Source organism: Onychomys torridus, chromosome 16 (genome assembly GCF_903995425.1).
Source record: "Onychomys torridus chromosome 16, mOncTor1.1, whole genome shotgun sequence".
Taxonomy (NCBI): domain Eukaryota; kingdom Metazoa; phylum Chordata; class Mammalia; order Rodentia; family Cricetidae; genus Onychomys; species Onychomys torridus.
In genome coordinates this window covers 30,652,028-30,667,173 of record NC_050458.1, presented here as the reverse complement: position 1 = coordinate 30,667,173, position 15,146 = coordinate 30,652,028, and the positions used below count along the sequence as shown (strand labels likewise).

Genomic DNA, 15,146 nt, shown 5'->3' with positions numbered 1-15,146 from the left:
TTTTGAAGGATTAAATGAGAAGAACATTAGCCACCAACCAAGCAAGGGACTGTTTTGAAATTCAGAGGTGTCATTTCATTGTCTCTGCTGTAGGGACCTTTTAATCATATTTAAGGAGCAAATCTTAAGATATTCAGATCCAAAATTAAGAGGAATACCTGATCCTGGTGGTCCAGTCCTGCAAACTCAACTACTTTGGAGATGAACGTTCAGGATCACAAGTTCAAAGACAGTCTGAGTTACAGAGTGAGCTCAGGGCTATGCTTTCTATAGGCTTAATGGTTCTCCAAGACCAGGGTTCTCAACCTTTGGGGTCAAATGACACTTTCACCAGGGTTGCCTAAAGCCATCAGAAAATTCATTCAGACATTACAATTCATAACAGTGGCAAAATTAACGTTATGAAATAGCAATGAAAATAATTTTATGGTTGAGAATTACATCTCCCTGAGAATGGGAGTCAGATAGTGACCTAAGAGAAAGCTCTGTGCTTGATGATGATTGGGAGAGGGGAAGAAGCCTGTGGAATTTGAGTGTGGTAGAGAATTTCTTGTCCCAGGTAAAGGTAACTTAAAGGTCTCAGTTGCTAAACAGTCAATGGCCACCAAAGCAACCCAAGGGCAGTGGCTTCAGAGATCTCTGCCTCATGCACTCAAAGAATGACAGTCACAGACAATGAAGGTTGAGTTTTAGGGAGGAGTTAGACAACTTAGGTGGTGATATTATTGCCAAAAGAAGGCAAGCAGAGCTCCCAGAGGTGTAGTTGACACCTAGGAAGACCAATGAAGTATCTGATCACACAGGTAGCCATGCTCAATTGGTTGCTTTTTAAAGGGACAAGCAAGGTAACAAGAAACCAGAACATGGTTCTGGGCCTCTATACCATTCTGACATTCAGGTCTCCTGTCAGAAGGGAACTACCAATAGAACCAGGACATTCCTGACTTCTGGCCAAGACACATCTGTCTGATTTTGGGTTTCCCCATTCTAGCTACCTGGTTGTATGGTCTTAAACAGCAGACGTATGCCATAAATGCAGCAGAGGGGAGGAAGTAGGCAGTATCAGGTGTGGTAAATAAGAGAGGTACTCCTTGTCTGTAGAAAATGTAAAGTAATGATAAAGACTGAATGATGTTCTGTTTTTCTTGACACTGGGCACTGGTAGTTTTGAACAGTGAAAAAACATTCCTCTTTGTGTCCCAGAGCTATGCTCAGTAGAGGACCCACATAGTACCCATCCCCTTCTACTCTCCATCTGCTTGACATTAGCACTGCTCATACACAATGATCCTGACACAAGCCCTACCATCTAAGGCTTAGGATACCCATAGAAACCATAGTTAAAGTACTGTTGCCAAATAGTGACAACTCTAACAATAAAATGAAGGCAAGGTCTTGGAGTAGTAAAATGATAAAACAAAGGCAATGTGATGCTTGGGCAAACTGCTGCACTCTCCTGAAAGGAAATTAGCCACCATGAGGAAGAAAGAGCATGTTCACTGACTCCCCAAAACATTAGACTCTGCTAAGCAGCTCCTCTGGGGAAAATCCTCCTTTTAAGCACTTCTCAGAGACTGAAGACTTCAAAGTCTTTTCAGCAATTGCTCAAAGGTCTTTTCATATAAGTGTAGCCATTTGGCTCAGTCATGGAAAGTGCTCTTGAGAATTATACTACTGGGATGCAGGAGATGGACTGTTTTAGGCTTGGTACCCAGATGTTTAGTTAAATATTTGTCAGGATGCTTCTGTGAAGGTGACTTTGGATAGGATTAATTTTTAAATGGATGGTGTTTAAGCAGGCTGCTCCCCATAAATGTGTGTGGTCCTCACCTAACCAGGCCAGGATAGAACAAAAAGGCTGAAGCAACAGAAGGGCTTTCATTCATAGCAGATGGACTTAGAGCTCCAACTGGAGCCTTGGCTCTTTCCCGAGTCTACACTCTGAATGTCTTAGGACATGAACTGCAGATTTTCAACCTGCCAAACTCTAGGGTCATGTAAGCCAACTTCTTAGAATGAATTATATATAAACCATTGAGGCCTAGAGAGAGAGAGAGAGAGAGAGAGAGAGAGAGAGAGAGAGAGAGAATCTTCATTGTCTCCAATGAAGCCTAATATACTTTGTATGGTTACTTATTATTGCCACTGTTGTCACTATAAATACCATCTATTAACTACATTTAAGCTCAAAGTGGTAAGAGCATGAGCAGCATGCCCAGTTGTTACCAGAAACTCAGGTGATGAAGGACCGCCAGCCTTTCTCAGCCTTCTGGCTTCCTCTATTTTCCTTGAAGTAGCTCTCTCCAGCCTATTCTCCAGTCAAAAGAAAGGCTGAGGAGAGGCAGTACTTCTAAAGTCACACAGCGAAGTGACAGGGTCTGCGCTGAGGTTTGTCAAGATGTGGTCTTGGTTTGCACTGCAGGTGGTGTCTCCTGTCTCCCAGTGGGCATTCAACAACGGCTGTACAACTGGTGCAATGGAAGAGAGCTTCATCTGCAGGTTTCCAACTTGCTGTACCTTGAAAATAATGAAAGGGTCCGGGAAAAGTCTTCACTCTGAAAAGATAAGACGAGGAAAAATTCCCAAGCCTAATTAGTGTGCCCTGAACCCTGAAGTTGCATTCCATATCCTGGAATATAGGATGTAATGCAGCCCATGGCCTATGATTGGGCTGCTGACATGAATGAAAACACCTTAAAGCCACTGGTGTTGAGTATGGAAGTTTCACATAGGTAAGGGGATCCTTCAGCAGATGCATCCTAGATGAGACTTCGTATTTTCAAAGTATCATATGAGCGCCTGAGTATTTTTATGGATTAAAACTCTAGATAGATGCTGAGCACCTGCTTGCTGCTGAGACTGAACACTCAGATTTCTGTAGACCTTCCTGGTGACCTAAGCTCTGGCTTGCCCTGGGTCCAGAAGACAATCCATTTTACATAGAAGCCCAGTTCCTCCACTACTATGTGGCAGGATCTATATGTAAAGAGCTTTGTCCTTTAGTCAACATAACAATCCTGGGAGGCTGAGATGATTATTTCCGTTCTACGGATGGAGAAACCAAGGCTCTCAGATGCTGTGTAAATTACCACAGAAAAATTGAAGGTTCAGCTCAAGCTTTCCTGATCCCCTAACCCTCCAGATTCTGAGTAGAACAGATAATGCCTGGGGTTTTAGACATCTCAAGTAGGCAGGAGTGTTTTCCAGAGTTTTGGCCACTTGTCAAATTACTCTGAGATGTACCTAGGAGCCAAGCCATCAGCAACCTTGGGTATTGTTCTCATACTTACATTTCCCACCCTGGGTGAAAAGTCTCGTAACCTTATAAAATGTAAAATTAAATGCCCGAGTCAAGTTTTAATTTTGCTTTTTAAATTACTAAAAGAGCCACTGAATGGTTTTCCACTGGGCAGCACAATTGTCTCTCCACACACTACATCTGCTCATTTCCCTGTATTTCCCAGGTTCCATCTGTTCTCCAAACACGCAACAGCTTTCACACCTGTGTGCAACTGGAGCTCTAAAGTGGCACTTGAAATAAAGCACACTTGCAAATATTTGGATTGTGGTTACAAAATGCTAGACATTGGTTCTTTCACCAATAATACTCTTTGAGCACTGCACAGGCTCTATGAAATAGATGCTACGCCCACATAGACCTGGGAAGGGATAAAGCTTTCAAACCCAAATTTAGGTCCAGGCTAGGCACATGACTCCTATAGTAGACCAGCAATGATCATCTTAACCTGCTTCACTTACCTCCTGTCAGAGCTCAGTACTTACTAATAGTCAGCTTCCAGGACTTGTCCCATCCACAAACATGCATTGGCTTCCACTAATATTATGTGTATACTCCAACTGACCTACACCCAAACTAGCTTCTCCATTTCCCCACAAGTATCATCTATTTTTTTCCTACTTTTATGCTTTAGTCACTTTTTAATTAAACCCAATTAAGTACACTAACTGATAAAAACTGGTGGTTGTTTCTTAATTAGTCCCAAGTTGCAGAAGCAACCAAATTAGAGAGCTTCTTACAAGCTAAAGACCATTTGCCCTGTAGCAATCTGCTTAGTTATCACATGAGAAGGCTAAAGTTCCATCAGGCTAGATCAGTGGTCAAGTGGATTCAAATGGGAGAAGTTCTACCAAATGAATGTGCAATAAGAGTGGTTGTATAAGTTTCAAAGAAGCAGAAAGAGGAAGGTCTCCATAGCACAGGACGAATCTGAAAGCTTCACATATGTGGGGGGATCCTTCAGCAGATGCATCCTAGATGAAACTTCAGATTTTCAAAAGATCATATGATTCACTTGAGTATCTTCATGGATTAAAACTCTAGGTGGATGCTGAATACCTGCTTGCTGCTGAGACTGAACACTCAGATTTCTGTAGACCTTCTTGGTGACCTAAGCTCTGGCTTGCCCTGGGTCCAGAAGATAATCCATTTTACATAGAAGCCCAGCTCCTCCACCTTCCCTTACTGACCAATCTGCTGAAGAAGCCAGTAATTTCTCTTAGTCTTCCCTGTGGTCTGTTGGTGTTCTATTAGTTTTACATGTGGGACTGTTTTGCTTTCTGATAAACTCCATGTCCAGGACTTGGGCACCAATTTTTTGGCTTTGTAAATACATGATTAAATGGGCAGGTTGTGATCTAAGCTTCAGCTGGTAGAAGAAAATCTGTTTATATCTCTGTTGTACCCTTCCCAAATGTATGATCTTTTGTTGCTATTTGGGGGTTTGGTTTGATTTTTGTTTAAACATTAGCTCTGTAGCCTAGACTAGTCTTGAGCTCATTGCCTCAGACTACCAAGGGCCAGTGTTATAGGCATGAGCCACCACATTCCAGATCTAAATGCATGACTTTGGGTGGCCTGATTTAAACCCTTTGGCCTTTGTTATCTTCATGTGTAAATGAGATGAAACTAACCACATGACAAAGGACAGGTTTCAATAGGCAGTGGATGTGAAGCAAGTGGCATGCTACATGGTGTATGGTCAATATGGCCTGAAACCCCAGAACAAACTTCCCTCAGTGCATGCATGTTGGCTGCAGTTTGTATTGCTCTGCCTGCAGTAGAGCAAAGGGAGTTAACACAGAGAGCTAGGGATTGTGAGAACACAGGAGGGGTGAGGAGTTTTCAAAACCGCTCAGGAACTCTGCAGCTGCTTATAAACTCAGAAATGCTGCCTGAGTCGTGGCGCTGCCTGTTCCCTCTCTCTTCCTGTATGTGCATTTGCATGAAACAAAGATCTCCAATCCCTCAGTTTCCCCTTTGACTTCCCCTCTGAGGTACTGTAGCAGCTGATGGCCATGAAACCATTTTGGTGATGTGAATAGAGATTATGTGAACTGAGAGGGGAATCCAGAGGCAGCTGCTTCATAAATTGTGAATCCAACCAGGGTTTCTTTTCATGCAAATGGAAAAACCCAGGGAGGAAAATAGATGCAGAATGTGAGCAGAGACTCCATCCAGGGCCACAGCGTGGCTCCAGGAAAGATTCTTGTACTTAAAATCTCCAAAGCCAGGACAGTGTATATTGGGCCTCAGCAGGAGCTGAGAATTGTAATAAAGGGTAAACCTTCCTATTTTCTTTCAGTTTGTGTTTTCAGGGATCTGAATGATGTTTCTTAAGCAGTGAATGGATCCAAGGAAAACAAAAGGGCTGAAAACAGGCTTTTATAAGCAGACTCCAGGCAAACTCCCATCTTCTTGCAGAAAATGCTTTACAGAGGGAAGACCTGGGACAGTTGCCAGAAGCACAAATGCCTGGAGCCTGGCAAGTCTGGGTGCTGGAGAATTTTTCTATGAAAATGTTATTTTCAAGATCTCCCATGAAAGCATTGATGGCATGATGTCAGCTGAGGATTCAATGAGTATTCTAACTGGAAGACTAATTAACAAATAATTCCTGAACATACTACACCAAGAGCGCATTCATGGGCCCCTTACTTCTAGAATACTTACAGAGGTGTTATTTGTCAGTTCATTCAGGAGCTGCTTATTTACTCAGCACCTGCTACTTCCAAACATTGAGGAGGTTGCTGAGGATCCCATAGTGAACAACACAGACACTATCACCATCTTCAAAGCATGTGAAGTTGTGGTAGGGAAAGATACAGCCTAGCACCTATAGAGAGCATTGCAAAGGGAAAGACAAGCAGTGGGAGTGTCTGGACTGCAGAGCAAAACTACCTAAATTTTCTGAAGGAAGGGGACTTAAATGATTTGCAGGAGTACCCTGAAAGACAGATGGGGCTCAGTGGAGGCTAGCAGAGCCTTGGGATACCCATACTCAATAATGCAATTAGGTAGCAGGGAGCTGGCTTAGTCAGTAAAGCTCTTTCCTCAAAAGCAGGAAGCTGAGTTTCAATCTTCTGAACCCAGACAGGGTGCCATGTAGCTGAAATCCCAGGCATGGGTAGATGGGAGGTAAAGATGGGTAGATACGTAGAGGCTCACAGTCCAGATACCTGGAACTATGTGGTGAAGTTCCAGACCAAGAAGAAAATGTAGAAGGTATCTGAGGGCCAACGTCTGAAGTTATCCTTTAACCTTCACATATGAACCATGTACCATATTTTCACCCAGACCCATTTGAACACACACACACACACACACACACACACAGAGGGAGGGAGTGGTTATGCATTTTCTTTTTGACAAAGTGAAAGTCCCTCATTGTGCTCTTAGCCAAGAGTGAGAGAGAAGTAAAGGGTCATAAGAAGGGATTGGAATCAATGAAACAGGGGTCATCATGCTTATATGGGCTCTGGAACAATACAACAAGCTTCAAATGTAAGAAGTGACATGATCAGAAGTAGGAACCCTATTAGTCCACAGTCAGGTCAGCAGTCTGTGAGCTAAGCTTTTTCATACATGCATAGCCTAGAGCCATCAAAAATGCCTGTCTGGTAAACACACACAACTGAACATGACCTTCCTTAGTTCCCAGTCACTCACTGAGGGGCCACCTTTCAACTTCAAGCATCCCGCAGATACTCTCTCTTCTCTGCTGCTTCAACAGGGTGTCTACATTCAAGTAGTTTCTTCTTGCTGCTCTGTCCTGACACTGGCTCATTAACACGCAGCTTTTGTTCTCCAGAAGAGGCAACTGCCCCGCCCACCTCCACTGTGGGCAACAGCAGGCTTCTCCCAGTGTGACATGCCTACCTGTGCATAAATGGTCATGGAAACCCTTCCCCTCAGTAGATCATCAAATGAAACAAGCAGGAAAGGAAAGGTCAGGGGAAGACCTTGATTTGTTTCAAGATGATAGCAAATAAGCTTAATTTTCATTATTAATTCCATGCAACCAAAAAGCCTACTGCACAGCTTTACAGAGACCATTAGTGACACCTGCATTGACAAATCCTGGTATAGTAAGACACGCATCCTAACCATCATCCTCCACTGCCCCTTCAGAACAGCAGTGAAGGCCTACCTCTGGGAAGCTGATTTAGTTAGACAAAAGGCACATCCTTGGAAAATCTAGAAATACAGTAGTTTCTGGCCTCCTCTTTCCTCCTCCACAGTTCTGTTCATACAAGTCTTCCAGAAAGCTTCTTGGGTGCCGATGTTTCTCCACCCTACTATAGTGAATTTAATTTAACACATTCTCTTGTCTGGACTACTACACTGACCATTTCATTTCATTCTTGCCTGCCTCACTCCAGAATAACCACTTCACTGAACTGACTGTTTGCCGCCATGGCTGGAATGATATAGAGGCAGGGAAGCCACGTTAAATCCTATCTTTGATCCTTAAAGGAAAACCGTCCACTGTTGGTTGTTACTCTGAGATTAAGACCTAACTGGCCCCAACACTTTACCTTACATAGTTCACTTTACTGAGCTCTATCCATGGTCCTTCTTTTGGCATCTCACATATGCGGGACATCCTTTTTCAATCAGTCCTTGTGCATGCTTTTATTTCCCCTTAGGACAATTTTCCACAACTACCAGCACACACATAAACACACTCTCAGGCACATAGCTGAACTTCAATTAATTAACCACACATCTAAGTTAATCACACTCTCTCATCCTCCTTTATGGACTCCCAGTGTATTAAGCATGTCTCTTTTATTGCACTAGTAATAGATGTAGTTGTATAATTATTTCTTGGATCTTTTCATTAATATCTACTTCTCCCACCAGACTGAGTAAGATCATATTAGGCTCTATCTATGCCCCAATGGATTATGATTAGCTATCGCAGTTTGGGACACTAAAACTTGTTAAAGGAATTATGACTTATAATTTTACATCTGCTTTATGTTCTATTAGATTTCACACAAAGATAAAATGGTAATAAGGAACATATAAATTTTGAGTTCATGCCCACTCACTTTGCCTTTATTTAAGAAACTATCATGAACATTTCTACAGACAACACATCAACACTGTAATTGCCAATTCAAATGGAGATATGATGAGAGCATCAGTGAAAAGTTGTGTCAATCTACTTGAATACAAAACAGCATGTTAATACATTTTGATTTGTTATAGTTTAGTTAAATATTTTAATCATCATTAGATAGTAGTGCCTTTTCCAACACTAAAGCAGTAAAAACTCTTACTTCACGGTTACTACACACAGAGAAGTGGGTCAGAAAGGTAAGAGTCAATTAAAGCCCTTCATTTAAAAAAAATCATACAATGAATCAAAACTAGAGGCCTAATGTTTTCTAGGTACCTTTCTAGGTACTGGATCGTTGGTGTTGAATAGATGAGGCCAAGAAAAACCCTCATGAACTCAATCCCAGCTGACACAAACAGACATTTATTACAGATAAATAACTACTGTTTGGGGAGAGCCTCTGCCCTCCCCCAACCCCAAGATGAACAGTTTGAAGAAAGGGATCCTTAACAAGGGTTTTTGGTATCACAATTAATGGCTCCTGGGAGGTGTAAGATCCTCTGTGGAGAACAACTCCATTTAAACTCTTTGCATACATGTATATGTTTTGGAAGCCTATAGAATAGTCTTGCTTCCATGTGACTTTTTCAAATAGCCTTCATGCTAATTATCCCCCACTACAGCCTCTCATGCTCTCCCCTCCCTCCTTAACCCACATTATTTCTCTTTTCACCTTTATGCTGCATGTTTATACTCTCCCACTTCCCTTAACACATTTCTTCCCCTCACTCTTTGTGTGCCCCCACTCCCATTTCTAGTTTTATGACTTCTACAGGTAAATTGGAGCTAAGCACACAAACCCAAAGATTCTAAGCTAAGGTCCACATACTAGAGAAAAAGAACATGCAGCCTTCATCTTCCTGGTTTGGGGTTATCTCACTCTGTATTCCTTTCATTTCTATCCGCTTACCTGCAGATTCCGTAGTATCATTTTTCTTGACAACTGAATAGAACTATACTGTGCATAGGCACCACATGTCACTATCCGTACATCAGCTGATGAGCATCCAGGTTGTTACCGTTTCCTGGCTACTGTGACTAGAGTTGCAGTGACTATGGATAAGAAAGTACTTCTGGAGTAAGATATAGATTCCTTTGGGTAGAAATTCAGACACTGACTCTATGAACTTACAGCAGGTCTATTTCTAGTTTTTGAGGACCCTCCACACTGATTTCAGCAGTGGCTGCACTCCCCTAGCAGTGAGTGTTCCCCTTCCCCTACATTTTGCTGTCACTTGTTTTCTTGGCCTTAGGCATTCTGAATAACAAAGATTTTGTTGAAGATAAAGATAAAAGCTACCGAAAATTAAATAATAATGAGTGTTAAGAGAAAAAAAGAAATCAACTAAATACGAAAAAATTTTAAAAAAAGAACCAATGTGAAGAGGGAGGCCAGAAATGTGTGGGCATCTCAGATACCTCCATGAGAAAATGAACTTGGGTTAAAGAAATCACAAAAGTGCACAGTCAACATTATCTTTCATTTATTCAATTCCCTGCAGTTATTTATAAGCTGAATCTTTAAACATTTGAAGTGGCTGTTTTCACTACCTATGTATCCATACACCTTTGCTCATGAATAAACAGATCTGTTCCCACATTTCCAGGGCTGTGTGGACCGCCATGGGTGCTCCCATGGGATGCTGGTGCTCCCTGAGGCCTTCCACTCACTCACTGAATGCTACCATCCAAAGGCAGAATTCAGACCTCCCAGCCTGCATTAGCTTTCAGGAAGAGAACACCCCACATCTCACCCTGGAAGCAGCTACAGCTTAGCTCCTGCAAAACAGGAAGGGGCTTCTAAGTTACTTCTCACAACCATCCCAAGACTTAAAAGTTAAGGAATGAAAATCTTAGCCTGTCTGTGGTGAGATTCAAATTCTCTAGGCCATTAGAATATAATTGTTTGAGGTCAGTGTGGTTCTTTGCAGGCCTTTTGGATTTATCCCAGTGTTCCGTATTCAGACCCAGGTTTTACTTGCCCATTCATCCTGTGTGTATTTACAGAAGTCTCTTTAATGCATGGCCATCTGCGAGGACTTTCTCTACCAAAAAATAAATGAACTCAAAGAGCTCAGTTTACTGGTTGACGTATACGCAGAGTAGCACCTTGTGCTGTGACAAGTACTGTGAGAACGAACAACACAGAAGGGCATGATATCAGAGTGGATTAAAAATCCCTTTCACAAAGGAAAGGAGATTTGACCTACAATGCACTGAAGAGTGGGACTCCACATGCTAACCAGAATACATGCAATGAGTGTTCTATACATGCAACGAGTGTTCTATGGACACACATTGAGAACACAACATAGAGGACACAAAACTGCCTCACCTCACAGAGTCTGACAATGTGTGTAGCAGGTCAGGGGGACAGGAGAGCACATGCATTCTTTGTTTAGGTAGACTGTGTGCTTCTAATTTCCAAAATAATTAAAATTTCTACTTTGGAGAACTAGGCTTTGAGGGATTTTTTTTTTTTTTCAAAAACGAGTATCTCTGGCAAGGTGAAAGGAAGTTTCTAGAAGAGTCTCATAATCCAGATTACTACCCTGTATTTATCATGACTACAGAAAGTTTTTACTGTTCTTGTTTGTTGATCCACAATTAAATATTCCCTCTATACAGTGATGGTGAATGGTACTTGAGATGATATGTGATGGCCTCTATTAACTCAGTGTCTAGCCAGCAGTGGTTGTTCTTGGAGCTGCATAAATGATGGCTAGTAAGGGTACTTGCCCAAACATGCCATCCAGGGATCCTGTCTAGCTCTATGTAGAAAACTTCCCCCAGAGGATCCAGCTTTTCCCTGGGTTTCTCTTATGTCTGGAACTATGATGGCACATAGGATGTTTTCAATAATTATTTGTTGAGTGAATGATTAAATTAATACCATAATTAGTAAAGATATTTGAAATCTCATCCATCTATCAGGAACCCTGATTGAGCATATCCCCTACATTCCTTAGTGCACTGAGGCTTTTAATCTTTAGGCCCTCACTGGAACACTCAGCCCCTATCACAGTGTACTGAGTGGTTTTGTGTGTCAACTTGACACAAGTTAGAGTCATCAGAGAGGACAGAGCCTCAGTTGAGGAAATGCTTCCATAAGATCCAGCTGTAAGGCATTTTCTCAATTAGTGATCAATAGGGGAGGGCCCAGCCCATGATGGGTATTGCCATCCCTGGGCTGCTGGTCCTGGGTTCTATAAGAAAGTGGGCTGAGCAAGCCAGAGGAAGTAAGCCAGTAAGCAGCTGCCTTCCATGGCCTCTGCATCAGCTCCTGCTTCTGGAATCCTGCCCTGTTTTGAGTTCCTGTCCTGACTTCCTTCAGTGATGAACAGCAATGCTGAAGTGTAAGCCAAATAAACCTTTTCCTCCCCAACTTGCTCTTTGGTCATGATGTTTCATCTCAGTAATGGAAACCCTAACTAAGATACACAGAAATACCTAGCTGCTGCCTTAATTAAGAGGGTTTGCATATGTGTATGAGTGACTCTGTATTTATATGCCTCAAAAAGGTGCCTGGTGTGCAAAGGGATCAGGACAGGACATTGGAATCCCTGAACTATAGGTACGGATGACTATGAGCCACCATGTTGGTACTGGTAATCAAACCTGGGTCCTCTGGAAGAACAGCCAGTGCCATTAACTGCTGAGCCATCTCTATATCTCTAAGAGTTATTTTTAAAAGACTCTTATGGAACTCAAAAGATGGCTGAACAATTAAGAACATTTGCTGTTCTTGCAGAGGACCTGGGTTTGGTTCCCAGGGCTCATATGGTGCCCCAAAGCTGCCTTGTGACTCTACTTCCAGGCAATTCAGTACCCTCCTCTGGCTTCTATGGACATCAGATATACATTGTTCATATACATACATTCAGGAATTCACACATATGCATAAAATGAAAACAAGTTAATATGTTTTAAAGAGCCTTGTGGAGTGGGTGAGAGGGGATTAGAACACATTTTGTAGAAAATGCAACTCTAGAAGGCATGTTGATTTGAGTCCTCTGATATCTTAGGTGATCAGTTTACTAATGCCTTGTTTTTGGTATTTTCTACAAATGTCAGCTCTTATGAGCTACATAAAGTCTAAGGTGTCATCCAGCTCCTACCAGTGCTTGACTCAGAGAAGGCTAGTGTCTGTCTGTCTGGCCTGGATACCCTAGACAGCTTCAGAGCTTTAATCACTCTGCCTACCTGACTCTAGCCTTAGAATACAACTCAGTGAGTCTGTGAGGGGTAAAGCATGTGACTTTACAGAGCTGCCAGCCACTCGTCCAGATGGTCAGAGCACAGAATCCATGAAAGAGTCTCATGAACATGGATTTGGGTTTCAGGGACAGAACTGCCTCTTAAGAGTGCATTGGAAGGACTGAGTATGATTTCTCCTCCTCTTTTCAGGTCTCACAAACCAGGGCCATTCTATGCATGCAGCCCCATCACCTTCCCTGCACTGTGCCACTCTCCTCACGCAAGCCCTTCTCCCTTCCTGGCACTTTGGTTCTTAGGCCTCACCCCTAATGCAACTACTAATGAAAGGGTTAAGTCTCAACCACTTTTGTAAACTGACCACACGGTGTATGTGAACTGAGTGCTTTCTTTCCATTATTTCTTCTTACCCAGGCTGTGCCAAGTGTGCAAGTGGCGTCATAATTAAACATCACCCACCACCCTGAGCACCAGCGCATGTCAACGCCATGATTAGCCCCTACTCTTATTCAGCAGCAATTGTATGAACAGGGCCATAAGCACCTGAGAAATGGACAATTAACATTTGTGAACATGATAAAAAGACATGATGTAGGGGCATTTGCAAAGAGAAGTATGCCTCTCAGTCACATCATGGGGCAGATTTCAAGAGTGGGGGAAGCATCATCATACAGCACTCAGTGGGCACTTCATTAATAAAGTGCTTTGTATGAGGGGCAGGATTAAGTAGAGTAGAGAAAAGGGAGAGGGAATAATGACAGGTCCTTGCAAATTCCACTTCATTAATTCTCAGAACAACCCCACAAGCTAGACGGTAATAATACCTCTGAACAAATTAGGGATCTAAGGCATAGAGAACGACTAGCTTATATAATGCTACATCTCTACTACAGTTGGGGACAGGACTCAATACCTCCTTGAGACTTGGAATGCAAAAACATCCCTGTCCCATAAGAATTCCAGCAGGGAGTAGAAGGAGAAAGATTGCATCCTGGCTGCTCAGCTTGTGCAAAACATCAAATCACTTCCAGACTCAATTTGTACATTCGGCGAGGGTTTTCTGCAGACTTACATTTAGACTCTTGTAAGTACACATAAGATAATAAATGATAATGTTTAAAAGCCATATAGCAGCACTTAAGAACCATAGTGACTAGAATGCATCCATCTTCATCCACTTATCAGCATCCAGGCCCTAGTCTGGGTTCCACCACACAAGGATTTTGTTTGTGTTGTTAACCAGGGCTTTCTTTTTTCTACAATAATAATGACTGTTATCATGACCTATATCATTTCAGGTGCCAGGTCTCCATTTGCAAGCTGCATGTGTCTCACTTTTATTTCAATAAAGAGTCTCTGTGGTAGCCTGCACTGTATCTGCACAATCCTGAGCCTTTCAATAGTTAATCACAGATCTCCTGGCTACTGGTGGATTCTAGGGGAGGGGAAGTCATCATTTTGTTTCTGTATCCATGGGTGAGCCCACTAGGCTTCAATGAGTAGCTCCAAACTCATGTCTCTGGATACACTCAGTGAGTCTTTTCTTGAGAACAACTTCTCATCGTTACAAGAGCTCCCTCCACCGACCCCTTTGCCTCTTTCCTTGGTCCCACACACAACCCAGTCTCCAAACCAGTCAGAGAAGTATTTTTAGCTGTGAAGGAGTATTTTTAACTGAGCTCCTAGTTATCACTGGAATTTAATACAAGCATCTTGTGCTATACGACCTGTCTATGTGTCTCTCCACATTGTCTAGTACAGCCCCCTCCCTTTGTTTGCCCTCTTCACTCACATCTTCCCTCAATTATGCTGGAGAGCATTGCATTAACCGTTTATTCTTTCTATTTTTCTCTTTGTCCTAACATGAAAATGGCTCACTACAAACACTCAGGTTTCATATCATTCAAAGAAAAGGTGATTCATCATCCCTCCTTTGAATCACATCATTAACTATCTCATTCTTTTATGACCTTTTGTGTTCTTCCATGTCCCTCATCACATTTTTCAGCATGTATCAGTGTCTCTGGGCGTGTAATATGTGGTCTCGCTTCTCCTTATTAGACTGTAAACACCACATCAGTAGGCCCTACACCCATCAGTACTCAGCAAACACTTGTATGCTCATAGAATGACAGAAAATTAGCAACTCCTCCAGAAATATAAGAGGCCTAGGGCTTCTACACCTCTACCCCCAACCTGTGTATGACTCACTGGTCAGCCTAACAAGCTTGCCCATCTTGCTTCTTCTAGGAGCGGCTTGTGCTGTCTGTGCTTCCCAGGTTTGTCGTCCTGGAAATGATCAATGACATGACCAACGTGGAGGATGAGCACCTGCAACATCAGTTCCACCGCATCTACATTCATCGCTATGAGAATGTCAGGTGAGGATGTGACATCCTACCCTGGTCTCCATGGGATCAATGATCCATATGTGCCTGCCACTCTCATCACACTGCTTTGAGTCCTTCATTTACCTGATTAATCCATTAAGTCATGCTAGTTAAT

At 42.5% G+C, this 15,146-nt stretch overlaps 1 protein-coding gene across 3 annotated transcripts in view; it reads left to right on the top strand.

Moving 5' to 3' along the window:
• Positions 1-15,146, top strand: part of Adcy8 (adenylate cyclase 8) — a 227,500-nt gene that overhangs the window by 80,851 nt on the left and 131,503 nt on the right. For all 3 annotated transcript variants that reach the window (XM_036209023.1, XM_036209022.1, XM_036209021.1), the window contains exon 3: positions 14,892-15,022. In XM_036209023.1, coding sequence (XP_036064916.1) covers positions 14,892-15,022 — 131 coding nt within the window. The remainder of the gene's footprint in view (positions 1-14,891; positions 15,023-15,146) is intronic.